This window comes from Triturus cristatus, chromosome 10 (genome assembly GCF_964204655.1).
Source record: "Triturus cristatus chromosome 10, aTriCri1.1, whole genome shotgun sequence".
Taxonomy (NCBI): Eukaryota; Metazoa; Chordata; class Amphibia; order Caudata; family Salamandridae; genus Triturus; species Triturus cristatus.
In genome coordinates this window covers 609,612,530-609,637,368 of record NC_140593.1, presented here as the reverse complement: position 1 = coordinate 609,637,368, position 24,839 = coordinate 609,612,530, and the positions used below count along the sequence as shown (strand labels likewise).

At 45.4% G+C, this 24,839-nt stretch overlaps 1 protein-coding gene across 1 annotated transcript in view; it reads left to right on the top strand.

Moving 5' to 3' along the window:
• APOLTP (apolipoprotein lipid transfer particle homolog) overlaps nt 1-24,839 on the top strand; it is a 1,292,669-nt gene that overhangs the window by 1,248,056 nt on the left and 19,774 nt on the right. Inside the window, exon 71 of the mRNA XM_085632129.1 lies at nt 12,941-13,050. Coding sequence (XP_085488255.1) covers nt 12,941-13,050 — 110 coding nt within the window. The remainder of the gene's footprint in view (nt 1-12,940; nt 13,051-24,839) is intronic.

Genomic DNA, 24,839 nt, shown 5'->3' with positions numbered 1-24,839 from the left:
GGTGTGTTTGAAAGGGAGGCCTTTGCGATGGTCTGGGCACTGAAGAAGCTGAGCCAATACCTGTTTGGGACTTGCGTCCGGTTTCAGACAGACCACATGCCCCCTCAGATAGCTCATGCAATGAGAGGTGAAAATACCAAACTGATGAGGTAGGCCATCTCCCTATAGGGAATGGACTTTAAGGTGGAACACCATCCTGGGTCAGACCAGGATGGTCTATCACGGTTCTTATGCCTTAGTGAGGAGAACTTCCAAGAGATTGGCTAGTTCTCTCCACTTTCACTTACCAATGCTAAAGTGCATGTGCTAACTCCTCAAAGCATGGGAACATTAGCTTGGAGTTATTGTAGTGGATGGGAGTTGTGGAATGTAGAGATGTCATTGTAGAATGTAATAGGTCATAATGTGTGTCACTCAGGAGACAGGAATCGCGCTGTGTTGAGATGACAGTTGGAGAGACTAGCAGACGGACTGTGCTCTGTCTTGTCGGAATAAAGTGCTTTCATTCCTACATGTGTGTAGCGTATTCACTCCACATTAATGGTGATGATTGATAGCGACTAGGCAACAGAGCCTGAGTGTGTGTATCTGCTGTACCTGCTGAATCTGTTCCTGTTTCTAGAATTGCTGTTTTGCAGCCTTTGGGTTCGGAAGATATTCTCCAGATGCCTCTCGGACCACTGATACTCCTGCCATTTCCGATTGTGATAGGAGAGGAGAAAAAAGTATTTCTTGAGGTGCATGCTTATTGCTGCTTATTTTGGGCGGCCACGCGTGCGCATATTGGCGCATGCTTGTTAATTGCTAATGCAACTGTGCACATTTTAGCCACGTGCATGTTGCCTAACATCCTTAATTTTCCTGATGTTTGTCGTCCAGCAAGCGTACACATTGCCTAGCAACTCTCCACGTGTCTCACAGAGCAGTTGATTTCTCCCTGGTGCGCTCTTCGCCCTTTGATCCTTAGGAGTGCATTTGTGTTCCTTGTGCTGGTAGCACAGCAATGGGGGGCAGCGGTCTTGTTTCTTTGCGCTGATCATCGAGGCAAATGAGGGTAGCTTCCAAGAGGTTGCGGTTTATTATTATTATGATCTGCACAGCAAGGACGAGTATGTCACGGTAATCTCCTTTCAATTACTGATGGAATTCTCTGTATTTTCCTAATTAATTTAATTGTAAAGTGGGGTTGCTTATTGTAGACATTGTACTTCCAGTGTTCTTGGTATTTATTTTGTCACTCTATTACAGCGATGTCACATTACAGTTATGTAAGGTAGAAGTGAGTTGAGTTTTACTTCCTCGCAACTAGTTCAATAAAAATAAAAAAACGATGGCAACTCCAGCACCAGGTATTACTGTAAATCTTTTTAAAGAATTCTTGTGTGTTCCAGGGGAGCCACCAGTTCCTTGGTTACAGTGAAAAGAATATTTCTTGTACCATATTTCCACTATTGATCATACCAATAAATTATCTGCAGATAAGAAGAATGCATTGCTACTATATTCTTTAGGCCCAGAGGGTTTGACGGTCTATAACCAACTGTTCAAAGGCAACAATGCAGGAGATAAAAATGTCTTTAGGGAAGTTCTTAGACAATCAGATACATATTTCTCACCAAAAGTATACATTGGAATAACTAAATTGATGACCATATGACTGCATTGAAAAAAACTAGCTTTGGATCTTCATTTTGGAGCTATACAGAATGAGCTCATTAAAGTTCAAGTAGTAATGCAAGCCCATGATCCCTCTATCCAGGAGAGGTTGTGGATTAATGGAGATAGCCCTCTGAAAGATGTAATGTCAGTTGTAAGGAAGGCTGAGATGTCCTGAAACAGTTGCTAGAATTATGGTGAACAAACCTAAGTTGTTCAAGTCTAGCTAAGAGTTACTTAAGAAAGAGGGAAATAAAAAAAAAAACATAAGAAAAGGACTTAGGTGTTATAGAAGTGATAGTAAGAACCATCTGGCTAATGATAGGAATTGTCCTGCGATAAAACAAATATTCAGTGCATGTGGAAAAATTGAACATTTTGGTCAAGTTTGTAAATGAAAAATATGTAAAATTGACAGTCAGAAGTATTGAAGAAGGAGTTACCGAATCCTCAAGTGATGGGAATGAAGAGGATGATGATACTGTTGTTCTGAATGTAAGAGAGAAAGTCTCATTGAACATTGAAAGTGGGAATGATAAGAGGAGCCTATGTGTTTTATGAAAATGGGAGGAGTCGGAATTTGTTTTGTTGCTGGTTCTGGCTCGCCGGTCACCATAGTGAATTAAACGATATGGAAAGAAATTTTTGAGAACAAAATTGGGTTCTAATCTTGTGTAAGCGGACATTGCTCCAGAAAGTTATACAGGCGAAAGTATAGAAATGTTGGGGTTATAGAAACCTGGTATTTAGAATCAAGAATAGGAAGACCATAGGTAAACTACACGTTTCTAAGAAAGGTCCTTCAGTATTACAATGGAAGGATCAAAGGAATTTGAACATTATATTAAACCCTAATGGTTTTGAATAATTGCTGGTACTTGATGCGGGGGAGGTTATTGGGAAAAGAATGTGTGGTGAGTTTTCCATGATTTTTGCTGGAAGTATTGGACGGATGGAAGGTTTTGAACATAAGATTGCGTTGAAGGAGGATGCAACACCTAAGAGTAGGACTGGGAATTGGAATGTATTGGGCTTTGTGTGACCATTTTCTCCTACATATTCTAATGTTGTCAGAAAGCTATATTTATTTAAAGAGTGAGTAGTGGAATGTTAATGTTTAAAGGTTGGTGTGCGGTTAGAGCTTGATGAATGCAAGCCAGGTCAGATTGGGTGAAGTTTTGACACACTATTCAGGAGATGGAGAACACTGTGGCATTTGCCTCAAGAGTTCCTTGGGATGCTGAATTACTGTACTTCGTAACTGAAAGGAAGCTTTTGGCTTGTCTGTGGCCAGTGGAGAAGATTCGCTCATATGTGTGGGGTAGACGGTTTTCTTTACAAACGGATCACAAGCCGTTAGTCAATATTCTTGACAAAGGATCTCACAAGTGTTGTACACTTAGAATTCTGAGAATGGTCTCTCGATAAATGCAATATCAGTTTGTTGTGACGCACATTTCAAGTGGTAGGGCGGATTTTCTGTCCCGTTTTCTGTTGAGAAGTGATGACTGTGATAGTCAGGATTTTCATGAATTATGTGAAGAGGACACTGAGGATTGTTTTGTGGCTGTATTAAAGATTCCTGAACTTAGTCTTGGCTCGGAGGAGTACTAGAAGAATTTGTTGAGGGATGATGTGGTTTTGCAGCAAGTTTTCAATTTGGTCAGGAGTGGTTGGCCCACGGAGAAGGTTTTATCTCCTCTCCTACAGCCTTATTGGAAAATTGAGGCAAACATTTCTCTAGAGGATGGGCTGTTGCAGCGCTTCTATAAGCTTATTCCTCCTCATGTCATCAGAAAGATTATTAACAAGAAGGCGCATGAACGTCATCTGGGGGAACCCTCACCAAACGTCGCCTCCACAAAGCATTCTGGTAACCCGCTATAAACGCTGAGATCAGTGAGGCGTTCGAAAATTGTGTGGTATGTGGGTCTGCAGACAAAAGTTTGAAAGTGTCCACACCACCCCTACTCCCCACTGAGTGTCCTTCTAGCCCATGGGTCAAAGTGGGTAAAGATGTCATGGGACCTTTTGAATCTCTACCTGGGGGATTTTGGTGCTGGTGGATTATGTATACAAGTGGCCAAAAATCAAGATGGTCAAGGACCCAAGCGCGTCGAGTGTGGTGTTGTTTCTCAAAGAGGTATGCATGAGGGTGGGCTTCCTGGAGGAATTTGTTTCCGACAATGGAACCCAATTTGTGAGTGGAGAGTTTAAATATTTTCTTGATGCTTGTGGCGTAAAGCATATGAAGAGTTTGGCATCTTTTGGCGTGTTTCCCCTGCCTTTTTGCTCTCTGACCTCCCAGTTTTGACTCTGTTTGTGGCGGTTTAGTGTCTCTGCGCACTTTCTCACTGCTGTTCACTGTTGAAGTACAAGTGCTCCTGTTGTAAATTGTGTTATTGATTGATGTTTCCATGATTGACATATTTGATTTACTGGTAAGTCCCTAGTACAGGGCACTGAGAGTGCCATGGCCTGTAAATCAAATGCTACTAGTGGGCCTGCAGCACTGATCGTGCCACCCACAGAAGTAGCCCGGTAAATGTAGCTTAGACCTGCCACTGCAGAGTCTGCGCACAGTTTTGTAAACTGCCATGTCGAGCTGGAAAATGCACCCACTTGCCAGGCTCTAATCTTCCCTTTTCTTTCATGTAAGTCACCCCTAAGGTAGGCCCAAGATACACCTGTGGGCAGGGTGCTGTGTATGTTAAAGGTGGGACATGGACTGGTGTGTGTGACATGTCCTGGTGGTGAATTACAGTGTATTTCCTTTTTCACCACTGCAAGGCTATCTGTCCCATAGGAAAGAATGGGAGTTTTACTTATACCATCTTATAAGCATAGCTTCCCATTGGGACAAGATAAAGAAATGAAGTTTAGTATGCCTGGACTCAGAATGTAAAAATACATCTTTTAGTTAAGATGATTTTTATGTTCTGTGTTTGAAAATACCACTTTTGGAAAGTAGTGTGCCTCTGCTGGGTTTGCGTATTGCATGCCTGGCTTTGGAGTGACAAGGACTGGGGATGTGCTGTGGCTCCAGAGAGTCTGGATGAGTCAGGGCTGGGCTGAATAGACTTGGGCTGTATTTAGAGTAGTGAGAGGAGATTTCCTTGCACCTGAATGGGTCTGGTCTGCTTTAGACAATGCTGTCTCCAACTCCTGCTGGGAGGTGGAGACAGAAAGAGCACCAAACTGGTTTGGGCTAAGTACAGACACTCTCTGCCTTAGAGAACAAAGGAATTTTGAGTATAAATATTGAAACCCAAACCCCAGAACTTTAGAACTCGCTGGAATCAAGGAACCTGCCAAGAAGAAGAGCTGGGAGAGCTGCCAGGAGGAGTACTGCCCCTTTGCTTTGTTGTTGCTTTGTTGGGTTGGCCTGCAGTTGCTGCTTCTGGCTTGGGCAGTGAAAGGACTGGACTGAAATGTCTTTACTTGTTCTGAGTATCTCCAAGGGATTGAAGTAGAGCTTGCCTCCTGTTCTGAAGTCTCAGGAACTGCAAAGACTTCGTCCAAATCTGGGTATCACTTCTGGAACTGTTGTTTCAGTTGCCACAGCGAAGGGTAAAACAAGTGACTCCGTCACTGACTCCGTTGCTAGCTTTGTGTCCTGACGGCACCACAGAGGGCACTATCCGCATCTTGCACTGCAGCCCTGGTCCTACCCACAACGATGACCAACGCCGCTGTCACCGAGCCGCTGCTTGCACTGTGACCTGTGGGCACCGCACTCCGCACTGCCTCGCTTCACCTTGCCGCCCTGGTCTCACTGACGCCATTTCTGCACGCTGACCGTGACTTCCGTGACCGCATTGTGGCTGGGGACACCTCTCGTAAGTCTCACGACGAGCCGCCTCGACCCACATCGCAGTCTGGCCTGACCGACACCAGCTCCCCGCAACCAGCTCTGTCGCTTGCACCGTGATCTGTCAGCACTGCCAGAAGCCCCGCCTTTATCCGCACCGCAACCCTGGTCTCACGACTACCTCGCTGGACAACAGTCACAGAGCCTCTGCCTCCACCGTGTCTTGAAGACACCACATGCCGCACCGCTATGCTTCGCATCGCAACCTTACATATTTGAACAAATAACTATACAACTTAGCAGTGCAAAGTAGAGACAATGGAGCAAAAGGCCCGCACCAAAGTGTCGGCTGCACCACAAAAGGCACTGTTTACGAGTCTGTCGATGCCCCTGACCGACACAGATGTCGGGTGCTTCAGGTGAGTTGACGGGTGTGTTGAGTCTTCAGCCACGAGGTCCAGGAGGTGTCGACGAAGTCCACGAGCCGGATTCTAGCTGTCCCACAAAGTCTGTCGAGTGCTGCGGTGTCGGTGACCAGATTGGACCAAACAAGCCTTCGCAACGGCAAGTCTCATGGAAAGAGAAGAAGGACGTCAGTGCAGACCAGCAAGGTCTGAGGGACTCACCCAGTGAGGGTAAGTTTGGGCACGTCTGGAGCAACCAGAAAAGCCCAAGCAGTAGAGGAGTTGCCTTCGTGGGGACCCACTAGCCAACAGGCTAGCGATTGCGGAGGAGCCTCAAGCGGTCGCTCTGGAACCCAGCCCACGGGTCACTTGTGGAGTGGAGGCCAGAGATCTTTGGTGCAGTCAGTGCTCAAGGCTAGGGCTACTCAGAGCCCAAAGCAGAACTTCAAGGATAAACAGGAAGTCGATGTACCAGCAATAGTATGCGGTGCCCATGGTCACGGTTCCTCGTCACCCACGATAGCCACGGGCTTCAGCTTTGCTGTGGACTCAGGGTAGCCTCGGGGAAGTCAGGAAATCCACCTCTGGTGATGCAGAGACTTTGGCATCCAACGGGAGCTTCAGAATTGCAGACCAGACAGTTGCTTCTTTGGTGCCTGCCAAGCAGGGGAGTCACTCCTTGACTCCAAGGGAGATTTCTTCAGTCTTCTAGTCAGGATAGAACGTCGAAGGTCCAGGATATATGTTGCAGAGTTTCGTCCAGGGTAATCCAAAGTCTCAAGGACTGGGTTCCCATACTTATACAAAGTTTGGGGGTTGGACATACTCTAGGGACCCACCTATGGGAGGGTTTGGAAAGAGGAGTGGTTACACCCATTTCCTTTGTCTAGTTTCACGCCAGAGCAGGGGCAGGTAGCCCATGCAACCGGTTTGAACTGGACTATGCACAGGGACACCAAGTGTGCCCCCAGCGCAGGACTTCAAAGCACCAGAGAGTGCTCCCGCCCAGCCCCAATACACATCTGCCTGTCTGGGGAGGTGGTTACACCTCTCTGGGACAGGAAACCTATTGTCCAGGCCTCCCCTGCCGGAGTTTCGGTCAGCAGCAGGAGGCCAGACCTGTGTCTGTGGCAGAGGCATCCATTTTGTGATGCCAGGGCTGTAGAAAGTCCTACCGGGTTAGACCAGTGTGAACATGTCTCTCCCTCTAGAAGGGTGGAATGCTACCCCCGCCGCCAGAACTGGCGGGGGGGGGTAGTATTCCAAAGCGTTTGACACCAAACACGACATGTTTCCGTGCAGCCATCCCAAAGTTAGCATTTACCGCGAGGAAATATTGCACTTAAGAGTATATGGTCAGGCTGCACCACAAACAGCATCAGAGGAAGTACTGCAGAGGGGCTCTGCTCATGCAGGGGCACCCTCTCACATAAAAACCAAGCACTCTGCCTTCAGGATTGTTAAGGCCTGCCACAGGAGTGACTTATAGGTTTTATATGTGTGTGCAATGGTAGTGATGTAGGTAGCCTATACCACTGTAAGGGGTGCAAGCAAACCCTTACCCAGGCTGCAGTAGCAGACCTGTGGTGCCATTTTAGAGGGCTTCCCAGGGGTGTCATAATACATGCTTCAGCCCCTGGTAGGCCTCTGAGGTACCTATGCCCTAGATACATAGTATACCATACACTAGGGGCTTATAAGGCACTCCAGAATCCAATTAGATATGTACCTAATGTACATGCAAACCATTTTAGAGAGGAGGCAGCTAGGTTGTAGTCCTGATTAGCAGGGCCACAGCCAGACTAAGGTCGAAAAACAGTGAAACACCAGCAAAACGTGGGGGTACCCATGTGAAGCAGATCCTACTCTCCTACAGTAGGGATCATACCCTGCAAGGGTTTGACCCAATGGGTGAAAGTATGGTTACAACGGATGCAAGCAGCATAGGTATTGGGTCTGCATCGTCACAGTATAATAAGGAAGGAAAGGAAGTAATCATTGCATACACTTCGAGATCTTTGTCACTAGCGGAAAAAAAGTATGCAGTGATTGAAGGGAAAGCATTGGCTTGTGCATAGGCACTAGAACATTTTCGTTCATTCGTTTGGAGAAGGGAAGTTACCAACAAGTGTGACCATAAGACACTAGTTAAAGTGTTGACTAATGTGGGTATTAGCAATGTATCCTCACGGATGGCCCAGATTTCTTTGGGATTATTAGATTTCATCTAAAAAAAATGGGTTTTTACTAGGCAAAAAGAATGCTGTGGCAGACTTTCTATCATGAATGCCTATTCAGATATAAAATAAATCTAGATGATTTGTTAGATGAGGTCAAGGTTGCTCTGGTGTGGGATAATGGGGTGCAAGCTTTCAAAAATAGAGTGGGAGGAAGAGTGCAATAAAGAGTTGACGCTTGAGAAAGGTAACCAAGTGCATAAAAAAGGATCGCCATTAAAGGGTGAATTGAAAAAGTTGAGGCCATTTTGGGAGGTAAGTAGTTAATTAACTGGCAGTGATTTTAATGCAGTGAGATGGGAAAGATTGGTTCCCCAGGAAGCTTTAAGGAAAATAATATTTACCTTGTACCATGGGGGGCATTTAGGTATCATAAAGACAAAAACTAGTGTTACGAGTGTCTTCTGGTGACCTAGTATTGATGCAGATGTAGAAAGGGAGGTAGGAGAGTGTGGCATATGTGTGTCAGCAGATAAAACACTAAAGACATTAAGGCCTTCTGTGAGTGATATTCTGTGTCCTGGATCTCAGTGGGAGTGTGTAACTGTTGACATCATGGGGCCCATTGGTAGTTCAGGAAAGTACATTTTTACCCTGATGGATGTGTTTTCTACGGGGCCTATAGTGAAAATCTTCAAAACATTAGACACAGACACTGTACTAAAAAAATATGATGACATTTTTCTTAATGAAGGTACCCCTGCTGTGATCATTTGTGACAATGGTGTGCAATTTACATCTGACAAGGTGAAACACTATTTGAATAAGTGTGGGATTATGCATGGAACAACTTCATCATACAATCCTTGTGGGAAATGAATGGTGGAATGCTACGATAGAGTGTTGAAAGCTGCCATTCAACTAGCATGCAGGAACAATATCCCTTGGAAAGTACAGATTTTTAAAACTTTATGGTCATACAGAGACTCTCAAGTTGAGGCTACAAAATTCTCACCTTTTGAACTGATGAGGAGAAAGCCTAGCTCGAAGTGGAACCTTGGATGATTGAATTCTTTAGGAAGTGTGAAATGGTCATCAATAGAGGTTACGGATAATTTATTGCAGCAACATGACAAATATAAAACATATTATAATGAAAAGTACAAAAGAAAACATACAGATGTGAAAGTGGGTCAATGGGTGAGGACTAAAAGTCCCAGAATAATTTCTAAAGGAAATAGTAAATTATTTGAACTACAACGCATCATTGCAGTGATGAAACATTCAGTAAGATCAGAGGATGGAAAATGTTGGAATATTAAAAGAGTAGCATTCTGTGAACCAGGAAAAATAAACAAAGGAAGTAACAAAAGATTAGGGTTAGAACACGATTTGGAACAAGAGAAGAATCGAGAAAGTTTGGAGAGGATACATGTTGGGATGGATGAAGAAGCTTCTACGGTTTGTACTGAGAGTATTTCTGGGAAAGAAGTTGGAGAAATTGCTAGAGTTTGGGAAAGACCGAGAAGGGTTATAAAGCAGCCTATAGCGCTTAATGATTACCATTGTGATTACGTGTTTTTTAAATGTACTTGAATTACTTGATACTGAACACAGGATCATATTTTAGTTGACATGTATCATCATAGTTGTGAATTCTTGAGCTCACGTGTTATTATTGTTAAATTTTTTAAAAAATGTTGTATAAGGGGTAGGTGTGTAGTGTTTGGAAGTTGTGGAATATAGAGATGTTATTGTAGAATGTAATAGGTCATAATATGTGTCACTTAGGAGACACGGATCGCGCTGTGTGGAGATGACAGTTTGAGTTGGAGAAACCAGCAGCCAGTTTCTGTGCTCTACCTAGTAGCAATAAAATGCTTTAATTCCCACAAATGTGTAGTGTATTCACTACAGTTGCCTCATTACATTTACCTCATTACATTTAATAAGCTGTAACATATCGGACCAGGTAACCAGTCCATGCCTGTTGTCTTTGGAAATGTAATGAAAAATCCACTCTTATGGTAAAGTCGGAATTTAAGTAAGAGTTTTGAAAATGCCACTTTTAGAAAGTTGGCTTTGCCTACCTTAGCCATTTAGTGCCTGTAGCCTGTCTCTAGGTCACATGACTGGGAATAGCTGACAGTTGATCTTTGTGTATTTCTCATACACAGTCACACACAATAGAGAACTTAAGTGTGCCTGGATGGGCCATCACTGGCAGGATGGAAGTGCGGAACTGGGCACAGCTCCATTTACACTTCAATAGGATCTGTCCTACCTCCACACAAAGGGCTGCATACCCCCTATAGATAGTCTCGAGCCAGGAGAGGGAAGGCAGGATGCCTGTGGACTTCAAAGGAAAACCTCTAGAAGCGTCTCCTAATTCAAAGGCAGAACTTGGTATGAATATTGGACCTCAGACACCAACTTCTCAGTACTGTTCTGGACCTGTGGTTACTCTGTCAAAATACTCTGCTGCTGGAAGGACTTCCACTCTACTGGACTGCAGCCCTTCTGGACTACTGCTTCGCTAGACTACTGCCTTGCTGTGCTGACCTGCTGACCTTCGGCCTGGGCGAGAAAGACTGGACTTGCATCTGTTGGACCTAGGACCTCAGAGTAACGCCAAGGGCTAGTTGCCTCCTGACTAGAGCCTCAGGGATAGAAGACTTCAACAGCCTTGAACCCAGCACCTGAACTCTGCCATCTGTGAGTCCTACACCTGACAAGTGGTGCCACCTAGTCCTGGGCCATTGGAAGTGGGGCTGAAGGTGCTCTGCCAGCCCATCAGTGGACCCAGCATAACCAACAAGTCTTCTGCTGCATGGCGCAATCCAGAGCAGAACCGATGCACTGCCTCTGCTGCAAGAGTTCTCTTGACGCAAGGACTCAGCAGCATAACACAACTAGGATTTAAGGTACTCTCATTCAGAGGGCGTAACTGGGTCTCTGAAGTCGGACCGCGCTCCATCGTGGTCAGCCTGAACTTGTGACTTTGTGCCCATTCGATGCAACAAGATATCAGCAGTTGATGCTTTGTGCCTTTTGGCACTATTTTTACTGAAATCTTTAAAACTTCATATTTCGTTGTCTTGGTCTTGTTTTATTTATTAAAAAGTACTCTATTTTTCTAACCTGGTTGGGGGTATCCTTTTGTGGCGTGTTTGCACTGTATTACTGTTTGAAGTGTTCCACAAATACTTTGCACATTGCCTTTGAGATAAGCCTGACTGCTCTGTGCCAAGCTGCCCGAGGGTTGAGCACAGGTGAAGTTAGGGGTTGCTTATGATTTCATCCTGACAAGGATTGTGGTTTCTGCTTTAGAAGGGTTTCACCCCCCACCCCAACGAGTAAACCCAATTTCCCTGATATAAAAACAAGCATTGCCTGCAGTAAACTTGAACCCATGAAGTTTTCCACACCTTGCAAAACCCTTATACAGAGGGTTTTTCCATGTTCAAAACTACCCCAATTTGCAAACATGGGCCACTTTTTTAGCTTTCTCATTCACTAATGTAGGGCACTTTTATTTTGGTGCTCAGGGTTATTTTCTGCCCCAGTCCAACCCAAATTTCAACCTGCATCTCCTATGTATGTACGTGTATGGTTTTTCTATACCATGAACCTAGTCAAAAGGCAGCAGATCACTGTATATGATCAAAACCAAGCATAAAGTCAGCGAGAAACAGGAGATGAAGCTGGGTTGTGGATGTTTAATGCATTGTATTATAGTGATTTTCAAACAAGTGCATCTTCAACTCTTTCCTTAATTGGAGCAGCGTTTGGGTGGTCTTGATGGATACAGGAATGTTGGTACAGATCTTCTGTGCATAAATGGAAAAGGCCTGTTTTTTTATTTGCCCTGGCTGGGGGTGTGGCGAGATCCATCAGGGATGGTTAGCTTGTCTGCGAGATAAGTGGAGGTACTGATCATGATGTATTTGCATATGATGCAGTGTGGTTTTGAAGATGGTGTGGGCCAGTAACGGGAGCCAATAGAGTTCCATCAGGATGGGGGTGATGTGATAATATTTTTTCAGGCTCAGGATGAGACGTGCTGCAGCATGTGGGATGCCCCTAAGGGTGCCAGGGTGGAATCAAGAAGCCTTGGAGCGGGGCAATTCAACCATCCAGATGCAAGACTACGAGGTTTTAAACTGCAGTTTTAAAGTCACTTTCTGGAAGAAACGGTTTGACTTTCTTTAGAAGAGAGAGCTGGTACCAGGCAGTCTTTGATTGTTTTTAATTTGATCCTTGAGGGTGAGGTTTGTGTCCAAGATGAATTCAAGTGACTTGGCATTTGATGAAAGCTGTGGTTCAAAGCTGTCAAGGCTTATGCATTGATCCAGATTTGTACTTCATCTTGTTTGTTGAGCCAGGCAAATTACAGGAATTATGTCTTGATTGAGTCGACCTTCCTGTAGGTGCTGGACATCAAGGTCTGAATGATGTGGAACCAGTGTTTGAGTCTTTGGATGTTTGAAGCACAGCACAAGTAAATTAAACAGCCTTTAGCCAGAACTATCTGTGATGTGTAAAACACATATAGTCAGAACCTGTGTGTAAAATCCTTTGCTAAAATACACTTTGTAAGCTTTAGGGGTTCCTTCATATATTATGATGGCAATACATATAATGCATTATCTAACAATATCCATAAAAGCAGAAGAAGGTCTATGTAACATTACAGCTTCTTCCTTTTTAATGGAATACCAATACTTTAATATCTTAAACTCTGTCTATCCTGAACTCTGGAGAGAAAACCTCTCAAACGATCTTGCATGTTGCCTGTTTTCACTGGTTAACAGCTGCCATCACTGGATCAAGTTGATAATTGTTCACTATCTATAACGCACCCTCCTAAACAGTGATTTTTCTCCCATTAGGGGCTTCTGCGGGACTCTTTGGAACTAATGACAATGAAGCTGGAAATGACCTCATGCTTCCAGATCGCTCATTCACTGACAGTGTTCAAGAATTCACTAAGAGCTGGCAGGTAAATATCACAAACAGTCAAAGTAAGAACAATGTTGCCATTTATAAAAACACTAAATTAACGTTTTGGGATAAATTCTTATGGAAGGTTACACGTTTTAATTAATTTACCTCAGTGGATGTTTTCAAAATCCAGGTCCACAGTCCACGAACTCGTCTTATGACACATCGACAGGGGAAACTCTCAGCTCACTGGTCTCTCATAATTCTTAGGGGCACCAAATAAAGGTGCTCTTAATGAATTGATTAATCAGTGACCAAAGGTGATTCAATCAAATGCCTCCTAATTAGAAATATTTGCATTGCATCATTTCCCTGCTAGATTTCACTTCAAAGCCTGTTGTGTGATTTGTAAGGAAAACACCTGAGAAAACCTGATGACCTTGCTTCGGGAGACATCCTTTACATTGCGTGCGATACATCGCATGCCATTACAACGTGGTTGTTACAACAACCGCGTTGTTATATCGCACACCTTTACAACACAAGTCGTTACAACGACTTGCTGTAGGGGGTACAAGGTGTTGGATTTTAAATCCAACACCTTCCCTACTGTTGCACACACTGGAGTTGCAATAGTAAATTATACTATTCCAACATCCAGCGCCCCCTACAGCAAGTCGTTGTAACGACTTGCACTGTAAAGGTATGTGATGTAACAACGCGGTTGTTGTAACAACCACGTTGTAATGACATGCAATGTATCGCATGCGATGTAACATCGCATATTCCCTTGCTTCTAAACCCGAGGCATTCAATGGTACCTACATGACCAGGACTACCTCCGTGGCAAGGCTGTTATCCCACGAGTCTCACAAAAAATTATATGTCTACAGGATTTCTCTGCCTATGGACTCCTGGCCTCTCCTCGCGCGTCAGCCTTGCTCCTTCACTGAAGTAATTTAGGAAAGCTTTTATAACCCATCCTTCACAGTCTTTCTACCATCCTAGACTGTATCTCTTCTCCCACTCATATTTTCCTAAGTTAATATCTTAAACATCTGAATATGTTTCTGAGTCCTCTATTGGTGGTAGTTTTGTTTTTCATAATTACCTCTAATAAAGTTGAATACCATATAGATCTGTGGTTCAAAAACAAAACAAGTATTGCATGTTCAGCATAATCAGACGTAACGCTGTCCTCTGGATAACTGACCTCTTCCTCAAAGATTCACTCTTGCACACCTGAGCCTCAAAGAGAATTTAAAATAGGGAATATCTTTTTCTGGTTTTAGTTTAGCTAATCATTGACTTTTTCCAGTTGCAGGTTTCTTCTGTTTTTGTCCCATCTCCAACACTTCACTATATTGTAGGGTTCACAAATGTTCCCCAAAGACTGCTCTCTCTGAGATCACAGATCACACTGAACTTAAGTCAATGGTCAAAGCATTATGGGCCTAAAGTACTATCCCGGTCTGCAATGCTGGGTTGTGTAAATAGCACACCAATTGTTTAGTGAACTGGATTGTAATTTGTGACACGATCTATGTACTAGTCAGTGATATTACACATATCCCTTTCACAAAGAGTTGCAAAATAATCTTTCTAATGAATAATAATTAGGCAAGTCCCATTTCATGACCCGCTGTGACAGCTGTCAATTTAAGTATGAAGGACCGGACATAATCCACACAAACAGAAAAATCATAAACAAGCAAAAAATCTACCATCAATTGGTACAGCAGTGAATTGACCCACCAGAGCAAACTAGCTGTAGCATTGATTGCCGTATGTCAAAGTCTGTTTATGAAGAGAAAACAACACGCTGCAAAACACACTGCAAGAGACAGAAAAGGGGCTTCCAGAAAACTGAAATGAACTCAAAAGTCATATCCAGCGAAATGCATCAGCAAGGCTTCAAACCATACAGGGTAGATATTCAACTTGTACTAGAGGTTGGCAATCCTGGAAACCCTAAAACAACCCATGTTTGACCCAAAACATTCTAGAGACTTTCTAAATTATTTGAGTCCAAAATTACCAATATGCATGAGGTTTTTTTTTTGCTTTTATTTTTAAAAAGTCCTCATATCACGTTAGATGTCTTATTGGTGGCAGGATATATTCCACTACCCTAGCGCATCTGATCGGATTTTACCCACTTAGGCCTTAATGTGGAGAACCTGTGTCAGCCTTATCATGGGTACTTCCTCTGGCCCTTCTGCCTGGTGTAATCATCGCACATCCATGAGAGTTGGTGTTTATGCGCACATCATTGACTTCTTCTGGTTCGAACAACACAAAACTAAGGCACTTACCTATTTCATATATTTCAGCCAGCCCATGTGTTGCGGTGGTACTGTCTGGACCCAATATTTAGAGATATAGCTCCTTGCCAGTAATATCATATAAAACAGGAGCTTAAGTACATTAGTTGTAACAGCAAATCTTTCTCTTTCTTCCTCTTTTAGAATGTCAAGAATAATGAGTAGGGCTTACCTCTATAGTATTCTGGCGGATCTCAGACATTGTCTTGCCCACCTTAAAACAGAATGGTTGCAGCACCTTACAACTTGCAAACATATGCATATCATGTGCCATATTTTCTCCTCTTAGGACAGTCAACAGACGCACATCTCCTGCACATTGCCAGTCTTGCGGGTCTCCAAAAGACCCTGTGGAGAGTGAACAAGTGGTTTCTCCTTAAACGTGCAGATTACACTGTTGTAGATACTTGCCATAGATCTTCCTGCTCACTCATTGGCAAGTATCTATCCCATATTCTTGTTAGCGGTTCTTGTGTTGTTTCCACACTTCTCCTAGTCTCCAATATCCTCTTGTCACTTCTGCTTGCTGTGTTTTGCAATTCTACTTCATTTAGAGTAGACTCCATTATTAAATCCTGGTGCGCTTTAATCCAGTCCTCGAGTTGATGGCATTTGAATCTAGACACCTTGTTGCTTGTCATTTCTGTCAGGCTTTCTCATGACAGAAGCCCCTTTCTACCCATCAGTTGTTCTTGGTTCCGAAATTGTATAAGAAAGCCCTTTCTCCCCACTGCTCACTCAACTTTGCAAGTAAAATATTCCCCATTATTGAACAGTACAGTATCCCCAATAGACCAGGCTGATAGGACAGAAGGTGAAATCAGAGCGACCGAGATGCCGCTACTGATTCAGAGGGAGAAGTGGGCAAGGGAGGACAAATCAGCGACTCTAGACCACTTTGAGATTCCTACAGAGGAAGATTTTAACAGACTTGCTCTAAGTATCTCATCAGGGTCCCCAATGGATCCTCACCCACACAGGGTGTGGAAGGAACTCATGGAGGAGCTCTTTCCACAGCTTTGACAGATTTGCAGGAAATCCCTGAGTAGTGGGGTAGTACCTGCATGTTGGAAACAGGCAATGGTGACACCTCTGTTAAAGAAAGCTACGCTTGATCCCCTGTGCCCAAATAACTACAGACGCATATCTCTTCTGCCCTACCCTGTGAAAATTCTAGAGCGTTTGGTAAGTAAAACTCTCTAGCAATTTCTAGAAACTAATCAGAGGCTGGAAGATGTACAATTTGGCGTTCGCCTAGGTCATTGAATGGAGACTGCATTAGTAACAGTCCTGGATGGTCTCAATGACCAGATACCTTGGAATACCCTGAATAATTGAGATCGTCCCTCCACACTTGCGCTTCTTCTGTTTTATTTTTGCTTTTATTTTATTTTATTTTTATTTTTTTCATTATATTTGGTTTCACTTTTGACTTCTGTGATTTGCAGTTGACATAAGTAACTTTGCGCTACTCCTTACCCACTCTGGAGGCACTGCCCATGAACCACACATACATGCCTCTTTGTCGGTCATGTGCGCGATTTACCCCCGGCTATTGGCCTCTCTGCTTATGCGCATTATACACTCGCCACATTGCTTGGCATGTGCGAGCTGCACTTCACTGCTGATGCGTGGTTACACACCTTCTGTGTGACGCGCTGGTCTTATTAGTCCTTTTAGTCTTTCTTTTCTTTTTGCCCGGTATTTTACCGGTCACTGTGTGTCTGTCTTCTGTTTCCTTCTGTTTTTTACAGACACCTGCCTGTTAATTGCCTGCAGCTGCTCCCCACACCTGAGCGCTATCTTGGCGGGTGTGCTATTTAAGCCTTAGCTTCCTCTGCTCATTTCCAACCACGGAGTCGGAGAGAGGCCACACAGGTTTGCGGTATGAGCTCTGTCAGCTACAAGTAAGTGGGATCTAATCTCTGACCGGCTTTGATTCCTTTGCCGGTTAAGTTTATTTACTTCCCCCTCTTTTGGTCCCTTTCTCTCCCTTTTTTTACCTTGTCCAGATGGTAGCTGTGACAGAATGCCCCTACTCCTGACTCATGGAGCCTGTCCCTTTAATCTTTGGTGTAAGCATTCATGGGTTCATTCTAGTTTTTTGTTCACCATGTTTTTACCGTGTCCTTGAGCCACTTGACACATTACCGCATATTTTTAGCGCGCACCGTCACTTATAGCACGTTTTTGACGCTGCCTCACGTGCCGTACCGCTCTGCACCTCCACCGCGGTATACCATGTCACTCATGTTACTTGATATTGCTTGAGGCTAACATTATATGTGGTATGTTTTGTGTATGTGTGTCTTTTCCCTCCCACAGGATTGGAAATAAGAGGAATACCCCCTCTGCCAGTTAAGGCACCTTAGCGTGCGCCGCACATAGACGGCTATACACACTCTGTTAAACCTGTCCTCTCACCTTCCACTTTCTTGGTCCTGATGAAAGCCAGCCCCAGTTTCCAGGCACTGGCTGACACATGTTGACCCCACTGGATGGTGGCGGCCATTGATACCTCCTTACCCATCCCCTGCCTCCTTTTAATGCTGCCCATGGCCCATTATTAAATAATTCTAATTGGTTTTTGGGACCAGAGGGACAGCTTTTAAATATACACGCACTACACCATCACTGCACACTCACCTTGACAATAAACCAGCTCTGCTGCAATTGCAGGCGTCGCAGCACACTTGGGGTACATTCGGTACCCCTAGTGGGGGCCGATGATGAAGCATGCCACCAACTAGGTTGGTGGGTGAGGCCTTTCTTAAAAACCTAAATGGTTTCCCTTGACTAAAGAGACTATTCTGTTTCTTCATATCTACATACACATATCCCCCTCGACCGTGGGGCTTGTTCCTTTTGATTTTCTACAAAAGTGAGCAAAAGAACAATGATGTATTCCGTCCATCATCTTATTGTGTGTGTTTTACACTCACAGTAGCAGCAGGATCGAGAAGGGGTGAGTGCCTAGAGGAGAAGAGGCACCCGACTTATCCCTGCAGTCTCAGTGCAGCAGTGAAGGCCTCCCTCTGGGATCACGCACGCTGCAGCAATGCCTAGGGAGGTCTGGCGGTGAGGAGTGACGAAGCCTTCTATGCGGCGCTGGGAGGGACAGCAGGGGAAAGTCGTCCTTCTTCCGCCCCCGGTCATGGTGCTACCACTGGAGGCCTCAACACGGAGGAGCACATGGCGCTGAGATGCCTGGGAGAGCCTGGAGTCCTGAGGCCCGGGCCTGTAGCTGGTGGCAGTCAGGAGAGAGGAGATGGGGAGTCTGAGGGATCAGCACAATGCAGGGGAAAAGATTGATTCTCAAGGGGCTGCATGTATCCCGTGGAAGTGCCAGGTGAAGTTTAAACCACAGGAGAGAGTGTTGTAGGAGGCCCCCCTAAAGGGTCACTGCGGGCTGTAGTGCTGAGATATTTCTTCCTTCCCCTGGGACTCTTGTTCCAAAGACTGCATCGTTTGTGGAAGTGCCAATCTGAGGTACAGTTCACACAGTGTGGCAATATGGAGCCATATCCAGCCTGATCTGATGTAAGATACCAGAGCAGCACACAGGGGAACTTGCTCTGAGACCACCAGAGAACAGCGGGGGCACTTGTATGAACTGTGTGAGTGAACATGGTGGTCTAATTGGACTCTGAAGACCCCCCCACTCATATACATTGCAGTAGTGCCTACCCATCCTGCATAGAGTGAAGGTGGCTGAAGCTGTGACCCCCGTTGTTTGGGAGGAAAGGCTGTAAAGAGATGGAGAAGCCCACCGACTGTGGACTGTGGATAGGTTGTGCCCTTGGGTCTTGACAGTGCTGTGGCTGACCCTCCATCCTGGTGTGGAACTATTGGGGACACTGGACAGTACGGACCTCACACTAACCAGAGGATGGCCAGCGACAAGGAACCAAAGCCTTCCCGACGGGGTGAAATGGACGGATATGCCAAAATGGTTGCACCTGCGACGGAGGTGGCTTCGCCGTTGGAGCCCAATAATGCTGCTCCTCTCCAGGCTATCCAGTCTTCAAGAGAGGCCCTGGAGAGGGGATGGGAGAGGTGCGTTCTGAGTTGTCCCTCGTGTGCCAGGACCTCTGAAGCGTGGTGGAAATGGTCACCTCAATGGAGAATAGAATATCAGAACTGGAGGACACAGTGCAGACCCTTAAAAAGAATATGGCAAAGGCCCTGGCAACGAACAAAGAGGTGGTGTGGCGGCTTGAAGATGCCGAAAATCGGGCTCAACAGAACAACCTCAGGTTTGTTGGATTTCCCAAGGGGGTCGAGGGAACAGATATGCAGCGATTCCTGGATGCTTGGCTAGGAAGCATTCTGCCACCAAACAAATTCTCTCCCTGCTTTGTAACTGAACAGGCCCACTGTGCAGCACACCTGGACTCATCAGAGGCCAGTAATAGCCTGTTTTTTTAACTTCCAGGAAAGACATATAATTCTTACAGAGGTGCGTAAACTAGCGGAGGTACACCATGATAATTTCAAAATTTTGATTTTTCCAGACTACACAAGGGAAGCACAGCGCCAGAGGCGCACATTTGATTCAGTAAAAGTAAAACTGCGATCCATGCAATAAAAATATATTTTACTCTTCCCTGCCAAGCTGAAGGTTCTGTACCAAGGAAAATCACTATTTTCTTAAAGTCCTGAGGAGGCATGGGAGTGGTTGGAGGAGAGGCCCTGGTTGAAGCGGGGTGAGCAACGTAACCCGGGCACAGGGGACTGGATTGGGGAAGTACGGCCCACCCACACGCTGTGCCTCAAATCCAGCAAAGAGGACGCCACTCCCGGCAGCAAATTGATACTACCCCCTGGAGGCAAAGAGACCCGAGTTGAGACCAAGAGGGCTCTTCGGACTCGGACTGTGGCGATGCAGTGGCTTCCCAAAAAGTAGGTCAGTGGAACAGGAGGAGGGCTCCTAACATGGGCTACCAGGGGACGAACACGAAACTGAATCCAAGACATCCCCCACACTGGTGGTCGCTATAACACATTTGGAGAAGGACCCTGATGTGTCCGACTCCAGATGCTATGGCTTGTCATCTGACAACAGTCGTTTAGTCAAGGAGGATATGATAAGATTTGGGCCCCTGATGCACAACGGAGCCACACCCCTCCGAGAATAGCACAGTGGCAACAGACAAATTAATTGTTCTTCTTTGTTTGCATCTCTGGGCCACTGCTACCAGGGATGGTTGGCCCTGATTGTGTGACTGGGGGTTTGGGACTTTAATTAGTGGGTGGGTGGGCTACAGACCTCCCAGATCCCCTGTAGAGTAGTTGTTGTGTTATGGGGTTCTGCACTTTCAGGGGCCTTTGGAGAGTGGGGGGGAGGGCTCATTGTTTTGAGGGTTAAGCAAGTTAGGTCAGGACACGATAGCACAGACAAAGCAATTCCCTAGATACCCCAACAGAGATGATATGTGTCACGCTACCCACCAATCTATTGGGATAGGCACTGTCCCGTTTTATTGTCCTACTCCTGATGGGTACTCCACAAGTGGACACTAGGGCCTTCTCTGTTCTATCGTGGAACGTGAATGGGCTAGGTGACAGCATCAAGAGGGGTCTGGTAACCCAGTACATCAATCAAGTGCCAGAACCCATCTCAAAGGCACTCAGTGTAAATTCTTGGATAGAGGTGCTTATACCTCACTCGCACATTCAGGGTACACCTCCAGGTCAAGAGATGTAGCCATCCTAATCAGAAAAAAAACCTACATTCCATATATTAAAATAATGGACAGACCCACTAGGGAGGTACGTGGGAGTGCGGGGGTTCTGGGGCAGGATTGAGATTATGCTGATTAGTGCTTTTGCACCCCCCTTGTCTGCAGCCCCCCACCCTGGAAAAGTTAGCTGAAATATTACTCGAAGCGGACTCTCCACTCCATATTTTGGGAGGTGACTTTAAGGATGTCATGAAGACAGAGCATGATAGGTCTGTCCCAGTGGATCGAATAAACGCTCCACCCTGATCACCCTCTTTACGGCCACTCTGGACCTTTCGGACCTATGACGGGTGCCCATCCTTCAGAACAAAAATAGTAATACTTTTTGGGGGCTCATAAAGCTTTTTCTCGTATAGACTATATTTTTGCCCCCGTAGGTGAATTGGATGTGGTCCAGCGGGCTGAATACTTAGCCAGGGCCCTGTCGGATCACTCCCCTTTGTTGGTGAAGTTGGGCCGTAGCCCCAAGAGGTGGATGGGCTGGAAGCTAAATGCGTGGGATTTGAGGGATCGGGAGGTGGCAGTTGGGTTGAGGGTGGACTCTGAGCTATATTTTCAAGAAAATGGGCACTCAGTCACATTCAAAACAATACTTTAGAACGCAAATAAAATGGTCCTTCGAAACAGCGCCCAAAACCTCAAAGCGTGCAAGAAGAGGAAACAAGTGGGTGCTTTGGAAGAAGTGGAACATAGGTTGTTGGATGCCGAGTACAAGTTCGACTCAGACCCTGATCCCTCATCTTTAAACAATTAACACTTCTGAGGGAGGAATACAAGTCCTTAGCAGAGGAGGGAACAAAGACTCAGATGATGGCTTCCCTGCACCGCTTCTACGACATCAGAGATAAAGCGGGTAAACTTCTTGCCCGGCTTGATAGGCGGGAGGCGGAAGCTAGTTGGGTACACTAGATAAGACTCCCCGGGGGGACCCTTGTGGAATCTGATGAGGCAATCGCAGAAACATTTGCACAATATTACAAGAACTTTTATGAGTCTCGGCCGCTCCAGACCCAGACCCATATTGAGCAATATCTGCAGTCGATAAAAATGCCGACCCTTGATGCCAAGGCGAGAGAGGCACTCGAAGCGGAGATCACCCTGGCAGATATACAGTCGGCAATTACTAAACTTAAAGTAAATAAGACTTCGGGTCCCAACGGGATTCCCGCTGAATTGTATAAACGATTTTCAAGCCTGCTTGGACCCCATCTCTTAAACATGTTTCTTGAAGCAGGTGATAGGGGCATTCTTCCTCCGGACTTTCGACGAGCGGTCATAGTGGTTATACCTAAGGACAGCAAGCCCAGGGACTGCTGCGGCTCCTACCACCCGATCTCATTACTTAACATTGACGTTAAAATCCTAGACCTCAATATTGTAGCCCGACTGCTGCAAGTTATAACGCCTTTGATTCATAAAGACCAGTCGGGATTCATGCCCTGGAGATCCACCAGCTACAATATCTGTAGAACCGACAACTGGCTAAACGAAGTCAGGTCGCGCCCGACTCCCTATTTATTCCTTGCAGTAGACACCGAGAAGGTGTTCAATGCAGTACATTGTCCCTTCTTCGATAGCACGCTGGTTAAATTCGGGTTTGGTCCCTGTTAAAGGAGGTGGGTACAGCTATTATATCAGGCCCCAGTGGCGACAGTTCGGGTAAATGGAGTGGTCTCTAGGGAATTTCCCATTGGTAGAGGCACGGGCTGGGCTGCCCATTGTCCCCCCTCCTTTTTGCCCTAATGTTAGAATCTTTATCCTGTATGGTTTGTAACCACCCTGACAATCATGGCTTTCAGCTCCCAGATGAGGAAAGGTAGGGGAAATAATTTGGCTCTATGAGGACGATGTCCTCTTGCATTTGACCGAGTCTTCCCTGTCTCTTCATGTGATGTTCCAATTGTTTGAGGAGTACGACAGGTTTTCCAGATATTGTTTCAACTGGAATCAATCGGATATCTTTCTCCCACAAAAGGGTTTGGAGATGTCCCCACCCCCACCCCAGCGGTTAACCTACACATCTCTCGGATTAAAATATTTGGGAATATTTATGACATTAGATCGAGAAACTTGCTATGCTCACAATCTCTGGAGGGTGATCCAATCCTGTTGAGGTGAGATGAAGCAAGCTGTCCCTCACACTTATGTGGAGGGAGGCTATGTTCAAGATGATCTCTTTACCCAAATTCGTCTACATCCTACAAAATGCTTAGTATAGGATACCCCTGAGGTTTTCCAATCCATAGAGAACGACATGCGGAAACTATTGTGGGAGGGTGGTTACCATAGAATCGCTTTAAAATCCCTGCAACACAACCAATATAACGGTGGGCTTGCCAGACATACGAGCACACTACTGGGCCGCACACCTCATCATTATAAAGGACTGGCTATTTGCCCCAGATGACCACTCCACATTTAGGCTGGAACAGACACAGTGTAGGGGGGTTGTATCTGCCATATCTATATGGAGGAAGTTGAACAGGGCATCTCCTGCCGGTGGCACAGGTCACCTTAGTGGCTTGGAAAAAGGCATTGAAAATGATTGGGTGGTATGGGAGGACTACCAGAGAAACACTGTTGTGGGAGGGGAAATGGCTCCCCAAATTGCAGAAGCTGTGGGGATTTGGGCCCTGGGACTTGCTTGGAATATCTAAGGTGAGGGATTTGTTGGGGGGCGGTGACATCATGCCATTTGTATCACTCCAGTAGGAATACTGGATGAATGACAACCAATTTTGAAAATAAGGGCAACTACAGCACACCTGATGTGCAGCAGGACTCCAGGGGGAGGGCATCCCGGGATGGTCCCTGATTGAAGGCCCGCTGATGACTGAAAAGATAGGTAAAGTGGCAAGCTCCCTGACCTATAAGACCCTCAACAACAATATGCCTGACACTCTCCGCAAGCTGCGGGAAGTATGGGAAAGAGACCTTCGGGAACTGAAAGACATAGACTGGAAAGTCGCATTGATGTATCCGAGGGAGGTGGCAATCAAAACTCGACTGCACCTATTACAATTTAAAATATTACACAGTTTATTATGACAGGCGTTGCCTTCATATTATGGGAAGGGCTCAGACATCTCAATGCTTGAGATGTCGGGAGAAGAGGGTTCCTTTTATCACACATATGGAGCTGCCCCGTAATCCGGGAATATTGGATGGGCATTATGGAAGAACTTGGTAAGGTGCTCTCGATTGACTTCCCCCCTGGACCCCAAACTCCTTATCCTTGGGATCCCCACTGATGTAGACCTCCCTCGAGCGCAGCTACTATAACGTAGCCTTGGTCTAGTAGTAGCCAAAAGAGATATTGCTAGATATTGGGGGTCACAGGTTTGCCCTACCAATGTTGAGTTGAGTGGAAGAGAGGTATGGACATGTATATGATAGCTGAAAAACACTACGTATGCCAATAGGGGATGCCCCCAGAAAATGTGTAAAGTTTGGGGTAAATGGCTGCATGATTACTTTCTGATGAATTATGTTAGGTGAATGTGATGGGCCTTGCACGGGGGAAACGTGGACCTATTATTACCAGCTGTTTTATGTACTGTTTTGAGGTAGCATACTAACGAAACAAGTAATGCTGTGTTTGTTGTGTCTTGGGAATGGACGGGGGTGGGGGGGTGAATGTGAAGTTAGCTGTTTTGAAATGCGATTTTCAATATGCTAATATTGCTCTTTGAGGATTGTACGATCGAAATATTGACCTGAACTGCACTATTTTCAAAATAAAAATACATTTAAAAAAATAATTACTACACTTCAAGAAC